At 47.0% G+C, this 24322-nt stretch overlaps 1 protein-coding gene across 2 annotated transcripts in view; it reads left to right on the top strand.

Annotated features, from left to right (window-relative positions):
• ccdc88c (coiled-coil domain containing 88C) overlaps positions 1–24322 on the top strand; it is a 57483-nt gene that overhangs the window by 15988 nt on the left and 17173 nt on the right. For both annotated transcript variants that reach the window (XM_042071747.1, XM_042071746.1), the window contains exons 4-22: positions 7347–7416; positions 9725–9783; positions 11702–11785; positions 12071–12211; positions 12609–12790; positions 13102–13183; positions 13748–13906; positions 14400–14546; positions 15060–15204; positions 15996–16177; positions 16713–16850; positions 17177–17461; positions 17930–18237; positions 18632–19112; positions 19512–19639; positions 21689–21830; positions 21957–22142; positions 22501–22662; positions 22986–23263. In XM_042071747.1, the coding sequence (XP_041927681.1) occupies positions 7347–7416; positions 9725–9783; positions 11702–11785; positions 12071–12211; positions 12609–12790; positions 13102–13183; positions 13748–13906; positions 14400–14546; positions 15060–15204; positions 15996–16177; positions 16713–16850; positions 17177–17461; positions 17930–18237; positions 18632–19112; positions 19512–19639; positions 21689–21830; positions 21957–22142; positions 22501–22662; positions 22986–23263 (3359 nt within the window). The remainder of the gene's footprint in view (positions 1–7346; positions 7417–9724; positions 9784–11701; positions 11786–12070; positions 12212–12608; positions 12791–13101; positions 13184–13747; positions 13907–14399; positions 14547–15059; positions 15205–15995; positions 16178–16712; positions 16851–17176; positions 17462–17929; positions 18238–18631; positions 19113–19511; positions 19640–21688; positions 21831–21956; positions 22143–22500; positions 22663–22985; positions 23264–24322) is intronic.

The raw sequence follows: 24322 nt of genomic DNA, 5'->3' as shown, positions 1-24322 counted from the left end.
TACGGAATTAATGGATGAGGGCAAGAGGCTAAGAACTAGAACAAAGAAAAGTTGCCTCCGCCCAAGTCCATTAATTCTGTACAACAGGACACCTTGAAGGCCTTTATCCCGCTTATCACCCGGTTGCCACTATAGGCAATAGTCGTGCTTTTAACACGCAAAGGAAACAAGCAGTTCCGTTTAAAAAGAAGCCGAGTTGTACAACGGTCTTTGGCCCTATCACAGCGATCGCATGGACAGTAAGCTTGTTTACAGTTGATTCCATTGTTGCAAAGCCTGCTTTCAGGCTCAAACCGTAGTCCTACTGTGGTTGTTATAGTTACCATTCATAAGCATTGATATGGAACTGTGACTAAACTTTTTTTTACCAGATCTACGTACTTCATTGTTGTCCAGTTGTCCTGTTATTCCTAATTAATAGCCACCCCACCAGCCAATCAGAAAAGAGTATTCTTCTCTCCGGGTGATAAATGACAATAAAGTTGAATCTAATCTAATCTAATGAGGCAAGACTGAGGCCATGCTTTTGTGATGCCCACAGAAAACAAGGTGTGTGTGTGTGTGTGTGTGTGTGTGTGTGTGTGGGGCAAGGGGGTGGGGTTGTTTCACTGGGAGGTCATGTGACAGGAAGTGGCGAGAGGCCCTCCGTCTGCCGGATCACGTGTCGTCCCTTGCCTTAGTGCACCTGCCAGTGTTTACCTGGCCTTCACGTTCACCACTGCTTTCATCTGCTGTTTGCACAAGTTGTTGACACACACACACACACACATACACACCACACACACACACACACACACACCACACACACACACACTGCCTTGATTCTTCCTCTCCCTTTTTTCTCTCGATCTCTAAATCCTCTCTTTTCATTCCTCCCCCTTTTCTCTACTTTTCTCCTTGCTTTCATGTTCCTCTCATTTTGTATCTGTGTTTAGTTTCTCTCTATCTCTCTCTCTCTCTCCCTCCTTGTGTTGACCAGTGCTACATCTGTAAATCTCGGACGCTGCTGTTTGGTCTGTCTGAGGGTGTTTTGGAATTCCATGGCTCTGTTGTCTTTGTGGCTGTTTTCCTGTGTATGACTATTCATAGGCACAGGTCTTTGCCTGGACAGCCATACTGTAGTAGTAGTAGTACTGTAGTGCAGTAGGTCGTAGTATAGTAGTAGTACTGTAGTGCAGTAGGTCATTGACTGCAAGGAGAACTGGGCCACAAACACTGGGACACACACACACACACACACACAGAGAGTTGTGGTGAATGACATATGCGCAGCACCCACCAGTGTGGTCTTTTTTGCCTGGTGGGTTGGTCAGTGTGGGATTGGTATTGATCAGCATTTCGGAGGCCTACTGTGTGTGTGTGTGTATGTATGTGTGTGTGTGTGTGTGTGTGTGGCAGTGGGTGCAGTGGTTATATGGATCAGAGTGGAAACCATGCACAGAATGCCAACTGCTCCGCCAGTTTCAGCTGAAGTGAAACCTTCAAAGGCTTTTCTTTTTCTTTCTTCCTTTCTTCCTCTCTTTTGTTCTTTTTTTTTCTCTCCCTCTCTCACTCTCTCCCAGTAAAATGCTCCCAGTGCATTTAAATTAACCTGGCCCACATCCTTGAGCTTTTATTCTTCTAAAATTCCTCTCATTACTTCACTCTACACTCCTCTGTTGGGATTACTGAGTTCAACCGCAAACTTTTTCTCCACCAAGACTGACTGTAATGGTCCTTCACAGTGTTCTTGTAATAATCTTGTGTAAGAACACTTTATTTTGTAGTTTCATTTCTGGCAGTTTTTGAATAGCTGTGTATTGTATTTTCTCCAGATTACATCTAGCAGTATAAAGGCGAATATTAATCTGGAGGTAAGATCCCACAATCTGGTGGTTGTTGGTGCCGTACGTCACTAGTTGAGTTGCAGGTACTAGCGCACATACACAGAAGCTCATTATGCACCCTATTCCCTTTTCCCTTGATGATTTTCTGTGTGCATGACTTGAACTTACACACACACACATATATAGAGTGGTGATTGGAGCAGGTGCAGGTGTTGAAGATGAGCTGTCTCTGAGTGCTTGTTATCCCTCTCCAGGGTGACTGTGTGTGTGTGTGTGTGTGTGTGTGTGTGTTTGTGTAGTGGGGTCTGTGGATGCACTAATCTTTAGACTAACTCATCCCGAGACAGAATGAGGAGGTGTGTGTGTGTGTGTGTGTGTGTGTGTGTGTGTGTGCACCAGCGCCAGCGGCACTCTAGGGAGGTGTGGAGTAGGAGCCAGCCAGACAGCTCTGTGCTGCTGAGCTTGTTCCCCCGGAGAGCCCCTCTCCAGAAGCCAATCAGAAGCTCAGGAAAGACCCTCACACAGGAGTAGAGTGTTCTCTCATGGGTGGGAGTGTCTCACACACCCTCTGCCCTCCAAACCTCTCTTCATCTCCTTTCTTGTCCTTTTATAATGCCCCTCTCTTCACCATTTCCTCTTCCCCTCCCTCGTCAGCCTCTCCTCTTTGAGTTCTCTCCATCATCCCATCTCTCTGTTTTTTCCCCCTCAGCTCAATTCAGATTCTGCCCCTCCTCTATTTTTTACTGCCCCTTTCTATCATCCGGTTGTCTCTTCTCCCCCTATCTTCTCCTCTCCTCTCCCTTTCCCTCCCCCTGTCTTCCCCCATGTCTCCTTACATCTCTCCTCCTCTCCTCCTTCAGGGCATTCCCTGTGCTGCACAATGGAGCTCTCTCTCTCTCTCTCTCTCTCTCTCTCTCTCTCTCTCTCTCTCTCTCTCTCTCTCTCTCTCTCTCTCTCTCTCTCTCTCTCTCTCTCTCTCTCTCTCTCTCTCTCTCCCCAAGAGTCTTCCCTTTTGTGCTGCTTGCTCTCTCCTCTCAGCTTCTGTTTTCTGCATTCATTCTCTCCTCCAATCCTTTTTATTTCTCCCGTTCTCTTTCCTACTGTCACTTCTCTTCTCTCCCCAAGACTCCTCTTCTCTCCTCTCTTTCTTTATTTCTTTCTCTCATTCTCTCTCTCTCTCTCTCTCTCTCTCTCTCTCTCTCACTCTCCTTCCCTGTCTCTCTCTCTCTTACCCTCTCTCCAGGGTGCTCTCTGCATGGCACAATGGGGTGCTGAGGGCTCTAGAGGAGCCTCTATTGAGCCGCTGGGAGAATGGCTCAGGGTGTGTCTGGCCTGCGATAAGCCACCCCGCTGCCCCCGGACTGCACTGCCATTGTGGGGTTGGGGTTGGCGCTCTCAGGGCCGCCCTGCCAGAAAGGGAATTAAGGATGAGCCCAGGCCGAGAGGCAGGAGTGCAGGTATGAATGGAGGTCTCCAGACAGGGATACAGAGAGACACACATAAAAATTCGGCCTCACTCACGCTCGAGTGTGTGTGTTTTTGTGTGTGTGTGAGGGAGAGAGAGGAAGGCAGAGAGGGTCTAGTTAGTTTTCTGTGTGTGTGTGTGTGTGTGTGTGTGTGTGTGTGTTTAGATAGGTGTGTGTCTCTGTGTGTGTTTATAATAGCATATTCAAGGGCACTGGCTGTTTTAATAGAGTGGGGTGCTATCTTGCTCTTCCCATGGCCACAGGAGGGTGTGGCTGTGGATGTAGGCGTGTCTACTTCTCTCAGGAGTGCTGTGGTTGGCAGCTTAGCAGGGGACTGATTTGATTGGCAGGTCTGCAGTGAGCCTTGCCTCCCTTGTCAGCCTGATGCTGAGGGTGAGACTGAGGGGGAATTCCGGAGAGTTTTCCCCAAGACCCCCAGCACTTCTCATTCATGTACTTACCCTCTCTTTCTCTCTTTCCCAGTCTCCTATTTCTGTCTTTTTCAGTTTCTTTTTCTCTTCTGTTTTTAATCTAATCTATTCCTCTTTGTTTTCTTGTGTTTTTTCTTGTGTTTTTTCCTGTGTTTTTTTCTCCTACCTTGATTCCTTGCTTGCTTTCTCACTTTCTTTTGGAGCTCACACTGTGAAGGCTCCCCTACAGAGCATCAGAATAACAGAAACACTAATCAGTCAACCCCCCTTCCACACACACACACACATACTGAAACAGCCCTTAGACAGCCTTCTTCTCGCTGAGGGTGCCATGATAGCCATCAGATAGAACCACAGCGTTTGGCACGAGATGAATGGACAGTCTGTGTGTGTCCTTTCCCCATCTCCTCCTTCCTCATCTCCAATGGAAACGATATGAAAACATGTCCCACGCTGACGCAAAACACTAATAACTGAGGCCCTCTTTCAAAGACATTTTTTCCTTCTTTCTTTTGTGAATGTGTTTTGGCTCCTTCGTTGGAGACGTGTTTTTGCGTTCGGCCCACAGAACCCCCCCTCCCTGGTTTGGCGTTGATAGCCATCACGTGTTGACAGCGAGCCTTCACACGGGGCCGTGGATGTGTCCAGAGGCGAGTGAGAACACGGAGCCGCAGCAGCGCCCGGGAATGGAGGAAGCTGAGTGGAAAACACAGGGGGCCGGTGCCAGGGTCAGATTAGGGATTCCGGATTGTTCTGAGAGCCAGTAAAGGAAATGGGCTTCTGGAACGGCTCGTGAGGCAGGCGGCGGCGGTCCAGTGGCCTACATATCTGTGCGATGAGGTCTGCTCTCCGACATGCCAGACCTCTTCTTTAAAGCGCCTTAGACACACACACACACACACACACACTGTGACACACACACAAAATAATCTTTTTCTCTCCCTCTCTATATTTGTCTCTCATACACATTTTTCTCACACACATCTTCCTGTCATAAAACGGCATGATGAGAATCGCCATAACACCAGAGGATTTGGAAACGGGTCTATCACAAATGCACATAATTCCACATTAGCTAGGTGGCTGACGGCGGCCAAAATCAACAGGCTGCGTGCTCTATGTCCAGTCCTGTCCAGGGTGTTTTCCACCACAGAGGCACATTCTTTCCAGCACCTCTATCTCTCTGGGTGCAACAGCAGGCCTCGGGTTAATGAGGGTCAGTGGAAAATGGTAATTATGGGAGGTACATCAATAATGAAGACCTGAGTGTGTGTGTGTGTGTGTGTGTGTGTGTGTCTCCATATCACCTTGCTCTCCTGCCTGTCCCTTTCAGCATGCTGATTGAATTGCAGCATGTATAGTTGAACGACACACGGCAGGCCTCAGTTTGGTGATGATGGTGGGTGTGTGTATCACTGTGTTGTGGCAGGCCTGCGCGGTATGTCATCTCTGTTTGTGTGTGTGTGTGAGAGAGTGAGAGATGCACAGCTGTCTGGTCAGATTCCCTTCATGGTTAGCTGACTGCAGCACTTTACCTGATTGGATGTGGAATTTGAGAATTTGCAGATGGCTGAAGTATGTTGTGGTCATGTTCTATGTTCTGTATTATTGGTCTCTCTCTTTCTTTCTTTCTTTCTTTCTTTCTTTCTTTCTCTCTCTCTCTCTCTCTCTCTCTCTCTCTCTCTCTCTCTCTCTCTCTCTCTCTTTCTCTTGCTCACTGTGTGTGTGTGTGATTGTAAGAAGTAGAAAATTGCATCTTATCTCCATCAAATTATGACCATTTAAGGGTATAGTCATATTATGTTAAGCAGTGTGTGTAAAGCTGATAAAGTATGAGCGTACAGTGAGATGTGCGTATGATGTGTGTGTGTGTGTGGGTGTGTGTTTGAGAGCTGGACAGTGTGTGTAAGGAGATCGCAGGTGTCATCTCTTCCATCCTCAAGTTTGCCTATTATGTGCCTGTGTGTGTAAGATAACACCACCTCGTCTCCTACGCAAAAGTCCAGTCGCTCCCCATCTGACCTCCTAGCCATCACCCGAGTTAAAGTTCTCCCTCGCTGGAGAACCGAGGGGTTTGTATGGCCCCTCTAGGCCACCATACTGTAAATGACAGCTAGCAGACAGCTCAGTGTTTTGGGTCTCTTTTTTTCATTCTGTGGCATGCATTCACTTTAAGCATCAGTGAGCTTTCAGCTAATTAAGCCTTGGTGTATTACAAAACAGGAGATGGATTGTGTGTGTGTGTGTGTGTGTGTGTGTGTGTTTTGATCTTCTTATTGTCATAACCCAGAGTTTGTGACAGATGGTGGAGGACCGACGGAGTCCCATCATTTCTATCTCCATGATAACTGGCTCACTTCACTGAGCTGGAAACTTGTTTTAATGACAGGCTTGTGTTGGGAAGATATGTAATTACATTTTTTGCTTGGAAGATCATTTTTGAAGTGGGACTCCTCAATTCCCCAATTCTCTCCCACTAAGACACACTACTGTGTGTGCTAGCAGTATGTCTGTCTCAGAGAGAGAGAGAGAGAGAGAATCCATCTTGCCCTTATTTCTGTTATAATTACATGTCATTGGAGAGAGAGAGACACACACAGAGAGAAAGAGAGTTGTATTTCAATTGTAATACCATATATAAGTATAGGATATGATGGTTCTTTATTTTCTTATCTGATAGACTCTTTATTTGTATATGTGTGTTGGTGGGTGGAAGCTCTTTGTGTGCCGTATGGAGTAGCCCAGTAGCCATGTGTATGGTGAGTGCTGGGTGAGATAAGGGTACTAAGTGTTCCTGTGTGTCAACGTGCATGTGGGGGTGTGTGGGTACATCTCAGTAGGGAGCTGCCCCTGTGTGTGTTTTGGAATGATGAGGGTTGGGTTGCATGGACATGTCTGGTCTTGTCTGGTGTGTGTGTGTGTGTGTGTGTGTGTGTGCATGTGTGCAAGCACATATGTACCTGTGTGTGTGTGTGTAGAATGTTTCCATGGAGGCCTTTGTGCTGGAGCTCAGGACCACCAACACACACAACACACACACACACCCACCCACACACACAGACACAGACACATTTGCCTTACAGGACGCTGTTAGTCTGGTTTCCTTCCCCTTTCAGCCAGGTGCACTCACCCCTGGTATCATGAACACCACTTTAATGTGTCTTAGTAACAAGCGTTGACTGCTTTTACATGATGTTCTTTCTGCTCTTATCGTGGCCACTCAAGACCATAGACTATTTAAATAGCTCAAGGCCCATCCGATCGCAGTGTTTTCAAAAGTCAGCTTGTAATGAGTTGGTAACCAAACACCTGTCCAGAGCATTGTTCGATACATTAGTGAACCTGCCTGCAGTGCCCAGTGTGTGGCAGAATGGTGGAGAAAGGTTTTGGTTATATAAGGGAAACATTATCATACAATCTAACAACATTGGCTAGTAGCTACATTTTGAGTTTCAACCCCAAAACTTGTACATCTTTGTCTCTGGTATGCAGTGATAAGTACACAGTGTTGTGTTTACTTCAGTGGTGAAATAAGCCCGAGAATGTTATCACTGTGACTACTGGCAGTGCTTTGACCTCTTGTTGACCTCTTCTGTTCTGTGTTGTGTCTTGTCTCCCAACAGGAGAGCCTCCAGCAGCTGATCCTCATGAACCTGCCCAACGTGCTCACCATCGCCAAGGACCCACTCTCAGGTGTGCCACCTGCCGCAGATAACCTTTGCTCCGATGTCTCTGTTCTTATCTAACGGTCATGTTAGTCTTGACGTCAGTCTTTTTTTTGTTTTTGTTTCTCCTTTCAACAGTGCTAGTTAGAGGATATGACTTCAGATTCAGTACTTAAGAAAAGATGATGGACAGGAAACTTAGCAGAATGTAAGGCTAACTGGTATTTTGTTAATGGCTTGGGAGAGGTCAGTGCAGGACACTGATTAAAAAAAACAGCCTGATCTGTTTGGTCAGCTTGTGTTTTTATGAATGTGCGCAGACACCTGTGTGTGTGTGTGCAGAAGAAAGTGTGTGCTTAGCAGTGTGTCATCGTGATGGATGCAGCACCCTGTAATAAGGTCAGGAAAGGGAATGGCAGGAAGTGGAAGTGTTGAGGTCTGTCTCTCTCTCTCTCTCTCTCTCTCTTGCTCCCTCCCTGTCTTTTGCTCTATCTCTGAGGGGTGGTGTTGACAGTCTTGTCTGGTCGGAGTTAAGATTATGAGGTGGTGTGGTCATGCTGCTGTCCGCACCATGTCCGGTCTATGCAGCTGGAGGAAATGTTTTCAGTAGGCCTAATGTGTTTGTGGTGTTGTATTGATAGGCTAATTACAATGGAGATGTTAGTTTGTAGACATTTCTGCAAATAAATACATAAAGTCGTTGTTTTCCCCCCTATGACCCATATTGCACCCATTGTGCTGATAGCACTGAAGTAGTTAAAAAGCCAGTTCGTCCTGTTTATCATCGTACTGTATGGAACCGGGTCATGGCTATTCTCAGCCAGTGAATAAGATGGGGTTTATTTACATTTACTGCTAGCAGTAGCCTACTTGTCCATCCGGGTCTTGAACAAAACCCTCCCAATGGTGCTTTGTGTGTTGCCTTTGTTACGACTAGATTGAAATCTGCAGGATGGCGTGTGGTGTGCGTTTGTAGGCGCTGTTCCCAGAACTCTGGTCTGCTCGGCGGCCCAGTGTGGGTAAGCTAGGCTAGGCTAGGTCAGGACAGTGCAAGTTTGTTCAGAGGAATAGTTTGATCCAAGTAGCTGGACGCACTGGGTTCTCTCTTCGTTCCCAGCCTCTAGTGCAGGGCAGTTATCAGATCGATCTCTGGATGCATGTTGGGAATAGGGGTCCGCATATGGGTGGGCCTGGAAAGGGATACTGTGTGTGTGTGTGTGTGTGTGTGTGTGTGTGTGTGTGTGTGTGTGTGTGTGTGTGTGATTTAGCTGACCGGACAAAAGCTGCTTCCTCTGTATAGAGGACATTGTAGAGAGGACAGGGCATTGGCTTTACTATAACTGCCCTTTGCTGGATATTAAACACACACACACACACACACACACACACACACCCAAGTATGTAGAGTCTTACTGATTTTTTGACCATGCAAAAGATAGATAGTAATCAGAGAATAGTGTTGATGTGTTTCACTTTCACACATGACCCTTTTGTGTGTGTGTGTGTGTGTGTGTGTGGTTTTGCGAAGCTGTCATTTTGAATTAACTGGTGGGACATCATGATCAATTTTTGGCTTTGGGCAATGGTCCAAAATCAATCAGGTTAAATAAAAAGAGAATTTGATTGAATTTGCGGATTGTCGACTCCTATCCAACATAATTGCATTAAAAAGCTATTTGACACAGATTAAGAAACACAAGCAATAGTGTGACATGCATTCACTTACTCTGCCTTAACTTCAGAACTTCTAAGACTGCCTGATTGCAACTGAAAAACATATTTGTATAGCCTACAGGTTACACAACAGCACTTCAGACAGTAAGGGGGCAGCCGTGGCCCACTGGTTAGCACTCTGGACTTGTAACAGGAGGGTTGCCGGTTCGAGCCCCGACCAGTGGGCCGCGGCTGAAGTGCCCTTGAGGAAGGCACCTAACCCCTCACTGCTCCCCGAGCACTGCCGTTGAAGCAGGCAGCTCACTGCGCCGGGATTAGTGTGTGCTTCACCTCACTGTGTGTTCACTGTGTGCTGTTTGTGTTTCACTAATTCACCGATTGGGTTAAATGCAGAGACCAAATTTCCCTCACGGGATCAAAAAAGTATATATACTTATACTTATACTTATACTGTAGTAGAAAATGTCTGTTGAGAAAAAACAGGATAAGTGGTTAATTGTGTTGCTTGTCATTCTCATGTTATAGCTTGTTCCAGGTATTTCACATTCATGCTGTCTAAGCTGGTTTCATTTCTTACTTCACAGGATGGCTTGTTTATGTTGGGGGGGGGGGGTGGGATTGTCAGTATGGTTTGTAATGTCTTGCTTAATATGCCCCTATAGGCAAAAGTATGGAAGAGGTGAAGAGAATGCTGCTTTTGATTCTGGGATGTGCTGTACAGGTAATGTGTGTGTGTGTGTGTGTGTGTGTGTGTGCGTGTGTGTGTGTGTGTGTGTGAAGAACCATGCTTTTTTGTCTTATGTCAATGGAATCTAATAATTAACAGTAAGCCAAAGGCCTTAAAGCAACACCAAACATCGTTTCAGTGGTTCATCAACTTGTAACTGGGTGAACGGCACTTCTGCATTCGCTTCACAGCCCTCTATCTGCTATAACCGCACTATGTAAGTTTGCCAGATCGGGTAGCGGATCTGTAGTTCAATGGAATGAGACATAAGAAACTACAAATTTGACTTGCATCTGATGTCGTAATACATCGTACTTTCATAAATCGTGCAACATATTCTACCTTGTCTGTGGACATCGTTATTTTCAAAGCCGGTGCTAGATAAACAAATAGCGTGAGTGCGACAGAGGGAAAGTTCTTTGGTGTTGCTTTAAAGTATTGTAATGTTTGCTTTAGTCTTTACGTGTGTGTGTGTGTGTGTGTGTGTGTGTGAAGAACCATGCTTTTTTTGTCAATGGAATCTAATAATTAACAGTAAGCCAAAGGCCTTAAAGTATTGCAATGTTTGCTTTAGTCTTTACGTGTGTGTGTGTGTGTGTGTGTGTGTGTGTGTGTGTGTGTATGAATGTGAGGCAACAGTCTGTGCCTGCCAAGTGCTTCCCCACCCACCAAAGGCAGAGTGTCATTACCTCTGACACTACCTCTCCTGTCCAGGCACATCCTCGAATCTCCCATGTTAACACACTCACTCACACTCACACTCTCTCCCTCTCACACACACACACACACACACACACACACACACACACACACACATATCCATCTCCTCTTTTATATGAGACTTCCTTTTCAAAACACTGCAATTCAGACACCAGAGGCGAAACACACCAAACTCTAAACATTGCCATTTCGGACGCACCTCTCCGGTCTCTTTGCTTTTCTCTCTTTTCTCCTCCATCCCTCCCTCTCTGCTCACTTGATCTCTTTTCATTTCTCTAGTCTTTCTTTGAGCCTCTCTCTCTCTCTCTCTCTCTCTCTCTCTCTCTCTCTCTCTCCTTCTCTCTTTTTTCTGCCATCTCTCACCTTTGGCGCTGGTTTTTCCTGTTTGCCTGGCAGGAGATGAGGATCTGCACAAAGAGTGAGGGAAAATGATCTTTCTTTCCTTCGTTCTCTCTCTCTCTCTCTCTCTCTCTCTCTCCCTCTTTCCCTCTCTCTCCCTCTCTCTCCGTCCTGCCATGAGCTGTTGTCCGTAATAACCCTGTCAAGCTGCCAGCTCCCCCGTGCTGTGTACTCACACTGAATACAGAGGAAACCAAGCACTTTATCCTCTTATTCTCTTTCATTCTTTTTGCTTTCTTTTTCTCTTTCTCTTTTGCTCCCCCTTTCTTCATCTCTCTTTCTCTTGCTCCCTCTCACCCTCACATACATACACACACACACACACACACACACACACACACACACACACACACACTTTCTTATCCTCTCTCACGCTATCTTTCTTTGCCTGCCTCGTTTTTGGAAAAGAACGTGGGATCCCCTCTTGTTTCCGGTGCAGACGTCTGAGGAGCGCAGACCTCTCCCTAGTCCCTTTCATCCTTTCATGCCCCTCATCCCTCCTGATCAGCATCATTACAGCTCACGCCTGGGGCATAGGAATGAGATGCACGCTGTGTGTGTGTGTGTGTGTGTGTGTGTGTGTGTGTGTGTGTGTGTGTGTGTGTGTGTGTGTGTGTGTGTGTGTGTGTGTATATAATCTTGTCATGCAGCAGAGGGACTTTGTAGGGCTTCAGCAGCCTCTAAATCAGCTGTTAATTGCCCATTTCCACCTGTTTCTGCTTCTTTCTTTCTTTCTTTCTTTCTTTCTTTCTTTCTTTCTTTCTTTCTTTCACTCTCTCTTTCTTCTGTGCAGTGTGAGAGGAAGGAGGAGATCATTGAGAAGATCAAGCTGCTGGACATCGAGACACAAGCGACCATCGTCTCACACATTCAGGAGGTGGGTTCTCAAGAGGAACAGGTGTTTCTCAGGTAGAGCAGGTGTGTCCCTCCATTATTGGATGTACATACTGATGAGCTAGGTCTCCACTTCACAGATGCCATAGTCAAGCTCTCGTGCAACTTAAGCTTTGCAGCTAGAGCTTGTCACTCTCTTCGTCCATGTTTTCCTGAACTACTTCCTCTTTAGATTAACCTGCTACCCACGTGACCTTAAAACATCATGTGACTGGCCTTACTGTGGCCATTCAGTTAACAAACACACCTTTTTATGTCTCTTACCCAGGTGACGCACAACCAAGAGAATGTTCTCGACTTGCAGTGGCTTGAGGTGGCCGAGCTGCCAATGGAGGAGCTGGACCCGCTCTCCCGCACCATGGCCTTCCACCTGCGGAAGCTCATCGACGAGCGAGACGAGAGCTCTGAGGTTAGATAACAGGCCTCTGCGGTTCTCACGGACTATAAAAATAGTCTAGGAAAATGTTGAAATTTGAATGGCCCGAAAGTTACCTCAATACAATATCCTTCATGACCGCTGTATCTGCCTCAACAGCATTATCGCTTACTATAAAAAGAGTCATTAATTGTGCATTGGCAGTAAAAGTGCCTCATCATCTCAATGGCCCCTAGAGCAGTGTTTCTCAATCATGTTTCGAAATAGAGGCGGAACAGGTTTCCGTGCTTGAAGCCATGTGTGTTTAGGGATGGAGAATGGCCTGTTAACTTGCGCTCCGTGATTTAGCAATAGTGTCCTGGAATGACCTCTTGTGTTTAGACATTCATCTCTCTCTCTCTCTCTCTCTCTCGCTCTCTCTCTCTCGTAGTTGGTGGTGGAGCTGACCCAGGAGCGGGACTACCTGCAGTCCCAGCAGCCCCACAATGGCCACCTGGGCAGCCTCAGCCCCGAGAGGCAGCCGGTCGGCCCACTGACCAAAGAGGAGCGCCAGCACCTGGCCGTGGAGCTGGCCGACACCAAAGCCAAGCTGCGCCGCTACAGGCAGGAGCTGTGAGTACCCAGAGGATGCTGGGAAAAGTGACAGGATTACCAGATTCACAATATATCTGACTACCTATTTATCTTCATATCAGATGCTTTTACTCAAAGGATAATCCCAATGTATAACAGACTCAATTTTGAGTTTAGTGTTTAGTACTGTGCTCTACAATTAAATTAAAAGAATATTCTTCTGTGATTGGTCAAGTAAAGGAATGATGAATGTATCCTTCAGTTAATTAGAAGCATGCATTTTGCTTTTTTCTGCTGTCCATGCTAGGTAGACCAGTGGGTACTCAAATGAGTTTGTATGTTCAATGCAGGGAGGAGAAGACTGAACAACTTATGGACACGAAGAATGAGGTGGAAAGACTGGATTTAGAACTGCAGAAACTCAAGCAAGAGGTGTGTGTGTGTGTGTGTGTGTGTGTGTGTGTGTGTGTGTGTGTGTGTGTGTGTGTGTGTGTGTGTGTCACCCGAGACTCACTCTCCCTGTGGGTCTAACTTTCCTCGATGTTCCAAGTTCATGAGTTATATCTGAAAACCCTAAAAATGTTTTGAAACATTTATGCTCCCTTCCCTCCCCCTGTGCAAAGTTTGAGTATAAATGTTTCAGCTCCATGGACTTCCATTAGGGAACTCCCAAAGGGCAGACAGCCATCTGAACTATTTTAAGATGAATATCCTTTAAGCAAGTCACTGTTCAAAATATAAATATTTTTAAGTGAAAGATAAAACATTCTTCTCATGAATGTCTTACTTTCTCACGTAACAAAAAAAAATTGTACCACATTTTTTACAGTGCATGTATGTATGTACAATAAATCCATACATCCAGATGGGTTTGTATGATTTGATGAAGTTAGGTGTTGACAAGTATTTTGTTATTGTATTGCTAAGTATATTGACAAGTAAATGATTAACAATCTGTCAATAAGTTGTGTGGTGTGTGTGTGTACGTGTGTGCAGAATGTGCAGCTGCTGGCTGAAGCTCGTTCGGTGCGGGCGTACCGGGATGAGGTGGACGCTTTGCGGGAGCGGGCTGGCCGTGTGGACCGCCTGGAGACGGAGCTGTCCCGCTGCAAAGAGAGGCTGCATGATGTCCACTTCTATAAGACCCGTGTAGAGGTGCCCACTCATATGCCTGATTACATTTCACACCACATACTTAGGCCATATCTCAAGCCGAAGTTAAGTTGACAAGTGTGCCTCAAAGTCTCAAGTATAACCCTACATACAGACACATGCTTCCAACTAAAAGCATCCCAGATCACATGACTCCACATCAGCGCTCACTGAAGGTCGGCCAGTTTGGTAGATTGAAGATGAATTACACCCCTCTCTCCTTTTACAACACTAATTAACACACAGAGTTGAACTTTGTTTTTTGTACAGGAAGGGCATATGAACAGAGACTCTGTCTCAGCATTAGTTGAGGAAGTGGTTGGCATGCTGGGACTGATCAATAAGGTGCTCAGGACTCCTCCGGTTAATAGATCCTGCCAGCAGTGTTGGAAAGAGCCCTCTTCCCCGATTACCTGTCTGTCTCACATTGAACCCCACACCCCCACCCACCCCTCGTCTTTCAATGACAATTTTTTTCTTTGCATCCTGTCTATAGGAGTTGAGGGAGGACAACATCACCTTGATGGAGACCAAGTCCCTGCTGGAGGAGCAGCTGTCCACAGCTAGGGGGCGCTGTGACAAGCTGCATGAGCTGGAGAAGGAGAACCTGCAGCTGCGCTCCAAATTGCATGACATGGAGATGGTGTGTGACTGCAGAGAGCTCTGCTCTACTGATCTAGGAACGGCTGTACCAGTCTCATTGTAATTAGTCAGGATAATAGGAGTATAAAGTGTCCAAAGTCAGTAATGTGGTTCTTTTAGTCCTATGATGAAGTTGTTGGTCGTGTGTGTGTGTGTGTGTGTGTGTGTGTGTGTGTGTGTGTGCGTGTGCGTGTGCGCACTCATGTTCCTGATTGCTTGTGTGACACTAAAACCTGCCCACAAGGCCCTATTGACCTCAGTTCTCAAATTTCACAGGAAAGCATTGATTTAACAGCAAAGCACAGGTCAATCCATAGAGGAACTCATCTGTTAGAGTGGTTTGTGTGTGTTTATTTCAGTAGGCCATGAGTTCATGACCTGTGGTTAGGTTTTTTGGGAACACTGGTGGTTGGATTTTAGGATGATTGCAGCTAGTCTTTGATGTTTGGAGAAGTGAACCCATGTGGGTATGGCTGTATATTTTAAGTGTGTGTGTGTGTGTGTGTGTGTTCAGGACCGGGACACGGATAAGAAGCGTCTGGAGGAGTTGCTGGAGGAGAACATGCTCCTGGAGATCTCCCAGAAGCAGAGCATGAACGAGTCCGTTCACCTGGGCTGGGAGCTGGAGCAGCTCTCCAAGAACAACGACGTCAATGAGGGTACACACACACACACACACACACACACACAGTCACACACACACACTTGCTTTTATGAATGGCATGCAAATTCATGCATGCAATATATACAATAATTGTGCTGATCATTACAGTTAGATGTGAATGGGTTAGTCAACAGTCACATGTCTTCTCTGTCAATGAACTCTACACACGCTGCTTTGCATTCCTATGGAAAATAGCTGATGCTATTGACCTACTTTTCCGAAATGTATGTCACAGTGCAGTAAAACTGTACGTTGTACCTGAGGGTTATTAGAACTTTTTACAGGCATTTACAAGCAAACACACTTGCCAACCATTCTAGCTTTATATTTCAGTGGATATTATGAATAAACCTACCATTACCTCAGTTTAACTCTTATCTCCATCCAGTCCTCTCAAAGTCAGAACACCAAGGGTCCCTTATCTCATCCACAGCCTCTCCATCTGCTGTCGTCTTTATTGTATGAATGGATGCTCGATAGTCTTAGTGTAGTGCAGGTGGTTTTTTGGGGTATATACACATTCCCTATGGTCATCCCCTTATGTCTGACCACACTGCACAAATGCACAGAGCACAGACCTTATTTCTTTAGCTTCCTATGTATCTATGTATCCATCTCCACCATAACCCCACCAACACATACACCCTTCCACACAATTCAACCCAAATTAAAAACCCTCTCTCTCTCTCTCTCTCTCTCTCTCTCTCTCTCTCTCTCTCTCTCTCTCTCTCTCTCTCTCTCTCTCTCTCTCTCTCTCTCTTCTCTCTTTCTCCTCTCTCTCTACAGCGCGCAAGTCCTTCGTGCTGGAGCTGAACGAGTCGGCGTCGAGCCGGCTGCTGAAGCTGGAGAAGGAGAACCAAAGCCTGCAAAGCACCATCCAGGAGCTGCGGCAGGGAGCCTTGGCCCTGGAGGAGAGCCAGCTGCACAGCCAGGAGCTGGAGCGCGAGAACCAGGGCCTCAGCAAGAAGGTAAGGCCCACCGCAACACACTCCTACTGGGACCCAGGCAAGCAGCACCCAGTAACTGTGTTTTCTGAGAGGAAAAGGTTCTGTGAAGAAGTTGTATGCGTGTTTCATTCAGAGGAGGTGTTGATGTGTTGATCAAATATGCCTTTGTATCTGTAAGATAATTGTCAAATGACAAAACAAAGATTTGACCAAGAATCTTTCTGAGAATTCCCATTGGAGGTCCTTAAGTCATATAGGCAAAGCATTTAATTTTGACACATTGACCTTTTTCACTCATTGCCACTTGTTATTCAATCTAATCTTGCAGTCTTGTTTTTGTTGTTGGATATTATTGGATATTGTTGTTAAATAGCAGGCTTGTGCAAAATTCCAGAATTGAATTGAAACTGGCTCTTAAATTCCAATTAAGTTCTTGCATTTCAATTGAGGTAGCAAACAGGAAGCAGAATTGCAATTCAAATTGTGCACAACCCTGTTGGATAGTGATTGAACTGTTTTCCTAAAACAACTCTGTGTGTCCGTCCGTCCATCTCAGCTTGAGCGTCTGCAGACACTGCTGGACCAGGAGAAGCAGACCAACCAGGACATGGAGAGTCTGGGTGAGGACCTGCTGAAGGACAAGCAGAAGCTGGAGAAGGCCATGGAGAGCCTGCAGGCAGACAAAGACAAGCAGGTCTGCTCTCACACCACTCCAAACGACCTACACACACCACACACTCAGTCATACATTAGGATAAGGTCCCATCAGTTTCCGTAAAGGATGTGGGACTTTCAAATAATGAGTCCAAGAATACCTACTTACAGTGTTGATTGTAATGATCGGCTTCATTTGTTTGTTTATTGGTCAGATCTTGGAGTTGTAGAATTTTGTCCAACTAATGTCCAACAAAAATGACTTACAACATTGATTACAATGACTAATCTGTATGTTTTATTGTTTGTTTATTTATTTATTTGTTTGTTTGTTTGTTTGTTTGTTTGTTTGTGTGCATACGTCAGCTGTCTGAGCTGGAGCAGGAGAAGCAGCACCTGAGTGAGGCGGTGAGCTCGCTGCGGCGGCGGGCACAGGTGGACAGCGAGGCGCGTGTGCGCGAGGTGGAGACGGAGAACCGGGCGCTCCACCAGAGCATCTCGGAGACGGGCGGGCGGCTGGCGCGCCTGGAGGCCGAGCAGCGGCAGGCCACCAAGGAGCTGGAGACACTGCGGGAGCGCGCCGAGCGTTGCGACGAGCTGGAGAGGGACATGAGCCGCGTGGAGAGGGCCAGGGAGCAGCTGCAGAGAGAGGTCAGTGGCCAGGAGCAGGGGTGTAGGAATGGACGTTAGAAGGGTAGCTGACCAAGGGAGATTCTGTCTGTGTGTCAAGTCAAGTAAACTGTATTTATAGCGCATTTTCATGTCCAAAGGCAACTGAAAGCGCTGTGTGTGTATTGTGCCTGAGGGAATGAGGGTGATTGTCCAGTGTGGCATATGTCCTACCGTGTCCAGTGGAAGGAGTTTTGGGAATCACAGTTTTAATTGGAGGACCTCATGTTGAGCATCTGTGAGAAACATAGAACATAGATGTGTCTTGTAACTATTGTATAATTGCTACTAGCTAACTTCAGCTAGCTTCAAGGTCTAGTCAGAGGGGTTCTAACAAAGCTTTTTCAGAGGTGTAGTCAGGCTAGACAGAGGGGCTTTGTGGCACTCAAACCAGGAGTGAAGTGAACCTGGTAGATCCTAACCAACCACACACCTTCACCTGTCCTTCAGGTGGCCTCTCTGAAGATCACTTGCGACCGCGCCGAGACCCTGGAGCGCGAGAACGCCACGCTTGAGCAGGACAACCGGCGGCTGAAGAAGCTAGCCGACACGGCCCAGAACGCGGCCCTGCGGCTGGGGACGCTAGAGCAGGAGCAGCGGCAGCTGGACCAGGAGAACCTGGAGCTCCGCAGGCAGCTGGAGGCACTCAAGCCAGCCTCGGTGCGCCTCGCCCAGCTCCAGCAGGAGTACAAGGAGCTGGAGAGAGAGCGCGAGGACACCCGGAGGACGCTCGAGGAGCTGCGCACGCAGGCCAAGAGGTGGGGTCAGAGGTCATGGGTCAAGTGGAGGGGGATGGGGTTTATTTATGGGTTTAAATTAGGTTGAGTTTGTGTGGCTTGTGTAATTTGTAACAGCTTTGTTCAGTTGTATGTATGTTCAGAGTGTATGAAGCCTAATGTGTTATTTATTTTTTTTGCATGCATTGATAATGATGACCTTTTGTCAGAGAATTTGGTCACAGTATATAGATCACAGTCTGCTGTGCTCCATCGTAATAAAATCTTATCAGCTTATATATATCCCTTTGGTGCCCCTTAAAGAAATTATCTCTCTCTATTATAACATCTATATCATCATGCATCCAACAATTTAAATTGCCAATCGAGCCCTCATAATAAACAAGTTCCCCTCAACACTGCTCTCTGGTTGCAGGTCTGAGCGGCTGGAGTTGAGCTGCAACAGCCTGACCCAGGAGACCCAGCGGCTGCAGCAGACCCTGGACAACACGTCCACCAAGCTGCAGAGCGTGGAGCGCGAGCTCCAGCAGGCCGAGGAGACGTCGGCGCAGCTGCGGCACGAGCTGGAGCAGGAGGCCCGTCCGGCGGGCCGGCGCGCCCAGGCCCTGGAGAAGGAGAAGCGGGGCCTGGAGCAGGAGCTGGCCCAGGCCGAGAAGGAGCGCAAGCAGGCCGAGAGGGAGGCGCGCTGGCTCCGGCAGCAGCTGGAGGCCAAGGAGGCGGCGCTGGACGAGAGCGGTCAGCGGATGGCCGTGTTGGAGCGGGAGGGCAGCGCCATGGGCAAGGAGCTGGTCCGGCTCAAGGAGACGGCCAGCAGAGCCAAGGAGCTGGAGAGGGACAGTAAGGAGCTGCAGAAGCAGGCCACCATCGACAAGAGGACCCTGGCCACGCTCCGAGAGGTAACGTTACCATAGCTGGACAGAGGGATGGGCTTGACTGAGTGTAGGTGTGAGGAGACACTTAAGCAGTAACTAAGGGAACTAAAACATTTAATTACACAACCTTAAACTATGTAAAGAAAATAATGTTCTCTTCTCTCTCCTCTGAAACTCATAATAGGACTGGGGAATACAGTTAGACAATTATGTACAATTATAGAACTGTTATGGAACAAGTATGGAAACAAATGGCCACAACAACTTTTCATGACCTTATGCTAGCTGATCTGCAGTGCCTTGTCGGTATGCTGGACCAGATGTACAGTATGTGTGTAAGGGGAAGGTGTTGGTCTGGTAATGAGTGAAGTGCATGCGCTGGCTCTCTGACCATGTGTGTGTGTCCTGTTGTGTGTCCCTCAGGATCTGGTGAATGAGAAGCTGAAGGTCCAGCAGCAGTGTAATGAGCTGGACACCCTGAGCCACGAGCTGGAGAAGATCGGCCTCAACCGCGAGAGACTGCTGCAGGAGGAGCACAGCTGTGAAGACAAGTAGGGAAACACACTTGCACACACTTACTCACGCACTCATTCACACTCACACATTCTCATTCTCTAGGTGCGTGTTTACGGTTTTATTCACACAGACGCTGACGCTCACACTCTTTCTTACTTACACACACACACACACACCTTCACACTTTCTTAGACACTCTCACTTGTCTGTTACGTACACACACACACACGCACATGCACACACACACACGCACACACACACTAGACACCACAACTGCAAGGACAAGCGTGAACGCTTCCCTCCCACAGCCACTTGAGTGTCATTTTCTCTAGTGCTGTTGCATCCCCAACCTGACACGCTTTAATCTCATTGGAGTCGCAGTGGGAAGTGGAAGATGTGCTTGAATTGATTGCTCTTGTGGTTATCTGGGCGTGTGGGATTGAACCGCTAATGGAGGAGACTAGAGATTAGTTTCTTGTGAAGGGATGGCCCAGGGTGGGGTGTTCTGATGGGTCTGTTGAGAGATGGATGTGATGTTTGTGAAGTGTGTGTGGGTGTGAGTTGTTGGTGAAGACATGCTCTGTGCTTTTTTCTGTCTTTGTGGATGCCTCATTCCGACCGTGGCAGTCGGTGAGTATCTAGGTGGTGTGCAGTGACGTATTTATTTAGTTTCTCTTTAGTTTAGTGTCACTACCTCTTGCTCTTCTTTCTTTATTGTCACAATCTCTGTTGATCTGTCACTTTTGCTCTCTTTATCTATCCATTTCGGTCTCTATCCCTCGCTCAGATAGTCTCTTCCACACTCTCAGTGTTGTGCTTTGCTGTGGAGTGATCGTGTGTGTGTGTGTGTGTGTGTGTGCGTCAGGGATTTCAACCTGGCCTGTTCATGTCCATTAAGTGGTCATTACATCAGGGTTAGCTTCGTGCACAATCATGCATGCTTGCGTGCTGTGCCCTCTTTAATATTCTCTGGAATGTTCCGTCATTACACCGTTCTCGATGCCAAAAATAGTTAAAAACCCTATCAAAGCGCATAATATAATTAGACGGACTTCCAAAACCACTCACATGCCATTTAGAGAACAATAAACTAGCAGAAGGAAACGTCTGTGGAGATGTGTAAACGGCACCTTTCAGGCAAAACAGTGAAAGTTAAGTTCAGAGAGATTAAGTTGTCCAGTTCTTTCACCTTGCCCACGGGTCTGAAGTGTTAATAGGATCTGAGAGCGGGATCACACAGGAGTGATAACATGCTTGGGCGCGACCCAAAACATTCCTCCACGCTATTAGTGCTCAATGAAACGCAAGCCTTTTTACCCTAATCACCCAGAGTTAGAGAAATGTACTACTACACAACACATTCCAGGGGCACCAAGTCATGGATTTGGGTGTGTGTGTGTGTGTGTGTGTGTGTGTGTGTGTGTGTGTGTGTGTGTGTGTGTGTGTGTGTGTGTGTGTGTGTGTGTGTGTGTGTTTGCATGTGTGGGAGTGTGAGCAAGACTAAGAGTGTGTGGGGAAAGAAAGGGAGAGAGGGGGAAAAAGAAAGGGAAAAGAGAGGAGGAAAGTTGGAATATTGACTTTCTTTTCTTGGATGGACTTCAGTGTTGAGTTTCCATTGCTCTAGGCTTATGACAACACATGGCTTGATATTTTGGAAGTAAAAACTCTGTAAAAAGAAAAGGCAGACATGACACATGACACACAGCCTGTGTTTTGGCTGCACCTGGAGCCCATATCTAGCTTGATTACTGGGCCAAGTGGTAGACGAGGCCAACGTTTCAGATTTTTAGGCCAACAACTTAGTGAAATGCAGAGGTTCATACTAAGCATAAATCTTTGTAGTTTGTCTGTCCGCTTGTAGAATATCAGGCATGAGACCAAAACTCTGGCTAACTCAAGAAGAAAGGAGGAGAGGAAATAGTTATGAGTTTAACCATGTGTAAAGTATATTGTCCCATAACTTCAACAATCAAACTTTTGCAGACCAATTATTCAGAGATAAAGTTGATGAGGTAATAAAAAGTCCACGAGGACATATAAAGTCAATGGGATAAAGTCCAGTTTGTGTGCTTTTGTGCCATCAGTAAGTACAAGATCCTGGAGTCCAAGATTGAGTCGACGCTGAAGAAGACTCTGGAGCTCCGTGAGGAGAAGATCCAAGGCCTGGAGTCTCGTCTGGAGGAGTCTGGCAACCTCAACCTGCAGCTGCGCACAGAGCTTAGCACGGTATGCACACACACACACACACACACACACACACACACAAATTATTTTTTTTGCCTCCCATGTTCATTGTTCAGGGTTGTGTTACTGATGGGTATATCCCCCCTACTGTGCCCCTTCCCCTCTCAGGTGAAAAAGACCTTGGAGGCCTTGAGGCAGAGGCAGGAGGAGGAGGCAGCCCACACCCAGAGTTCCCAGAATGCAACGGGCCAGGGCGCAGTCCGGGCAGGAAAGGAGAAATGGGAGACAGAGCATAGGGAGGCCACGGCTGAGCTCCTCAAACTGAAAGACCGGCTGATCGATGTGGAGAAGAATGTAGGTCATCTTCTAGAATATTCCTGATTACAATAGCATATGAGGGGCCAGCCTAGTCTGTTTCTGATGGAAGGTCTTTGAAAAATTACTTCAAAGATGGACTGAATTATGACTTGTTAGTTCTGGTAGAGGTCATCACTCCCTCGTTTGGGAAACCATTTTGATTATTTGCTGCCATAGTTTTCAGCACAGGGTTTTAGCACAAGCAAGAATTAATCTGTCCGATATGCTGTAAATACCTGTGTTAAAGCAAATAAAATAAACACAGAGCATGTGATGTCATTTGATTGCTTTTGGAGGTACATCACTGATTTCTACACGGTCTGATCTTGGGTTTGATTCTTTTCGTTCTACCCAGAATGCCGCTCTGCAGACTGAGAAGCAGCTTCTGAAGGAGCAGCAGCGCACGCTGGAATCCCAGAATTCCCAGCTGAACGCACAGACGCTGGCACTACAGAGACAAGCTGCCGCTCTACAGGAACACAATACTGCACTACACACACAAACCGCCAAACTACAGGTTTGTGTGTGTAGTGCGCGCACATTCACACACGGCCAGACTACTCACTTATGTACTGTATACTCACTCTTTTGCACACACACCACCACCACATGGTTTTATTATCAGATGGATACCAGTAGGTTTAATCTCTAAACAAAACAGTCAAACTATGCATACACTAAAATATGCTATAATGCTATGCTAATGCTAATTTACATATAAATTATGCTATGTACAATGCTACCAAATCTTAAAGCTTGTAGTCGTACTAAAGTAGGAGTGTCTCAACTATCTATTTGCCATGAAATATTTCTCATTTCCTCCTCCTGCTGATTCTGTAGGTGGAGAACTCCACGCTCAGTTCCCAGAGTGCCTCTCTGATGGCCCAGAATGCCACGCTGCAGGGCCAGGTGCAGACTCTGGAGGGTGACGCGGAGGGCCTGCAGCGAGAGCGCGAGGAGGCACGTGCCGCCCAGGAGGGGGCACTGCGCGAGCACGAGCGTCTGCTCGGGGTGCACGAGCGGCAGGCGGCCGAGTACGAGGCGCTCATCGGCCAGCACACCGCGCTCAAGGCCAGCCAGCGCGCCCTGGAGCAGGAGCATCGCAACCTGGAGAGCAAGTGAGCTAGCACACACACACACACACGCACACGCACACGCACACACGCACACACACGCACACACACACACACAGGTAACCAGCAAGAGTGGTAAAGTAAGAAGACTGTGACCCGTAACCTGTGATCTTTGACCTTATTGTGTGTCATTCACCTTACAACCCATACACTCTTAACCCTTTTGTGTGCTCTTCCTCAATCATTCATGCACATACAAAACCACAGACATGCACAAACGCACACTCACACATACAGCCAAGGGGGCGCAGAGCTTGAGTCTGCGTGCTGAATAGCAACGAGCCTATCGGTGCGTACGAAGAACAAAGCTATGCAAACGCAGGAACAGGAAACTGCAGCAGGAAGCACACTCATTCTCTGATGTCTTTTACATATCACTTTTGGGCCAAGAACACTCCCCCTTCCTCACACGCCAACAGATAAAGACAGACTTCTACAGATGACTGGATAGACAGACATGATCCACGTCTGCCAACTCTTTGGGGCCAGACCTGGGTTAACGGGATGGGGGTTGATCTGAATGACGCTCTGGTGGTAGTGTCAACCACTCCGCTTCTTGATCCAGATTAAGGTTCCCCCCTCTTATCTGAAGTGGGCCTGCACCACAGAGCATTTCTCCCTCACATGAAGAGAGAGCTCAGAGGCAGAGCTTTGATTCTGCCTCCATCTCCTCCCTCCAGTTTACTGCTGGAGTGGAGTATTAATGCCTCGTCCACACAAACCGGGGGATTTCTAAAACCCTTATCTTTTTCTATGCAAACTCCGTTTTAAGTCACTGAAAACAGTTATTTTGTAAAACCTCAACCTGAAAAACCTGTGGTGTCAGTGTTTGTGTGTAGACGGAGGAGAAAGGAGTTTTGGGCTCAGAACTTGATGCTCCTTTTATTTGAATTTCTCAGGCATTTCATTGGCTAACATCACCGTCTTTTTGATTGACACGTTGTAGACAGTGATCCATGGATTTATTTTAAAATACGAACGAAAGGCGGGTTCATCTAGCTGTGCTGCCCTATCGGGGAAATGCACTGCAATGCACATTCTACA

The sequence above is a fragment of the Alosa sapidissima genome, chromosome 19 (genome assembly GCF_018492685.1).
Source record: "Alosa sapidissima isolate fAloSap1 chromosome 19, fAloSap1.pri, whole genome shotgun sequence".
Taxonomy (NCBI): domain Eukaryota; kingdom Metazoa; phylum Chordata; class Actinopteri; order Clupeiformes; family Clupeidae; genus Alosa; species Alosa sapidissima.
Note: the sequence above shows the minus strand (reverse complement) of the source record. Positions and strands in the feature narration are given on the sequence as shown.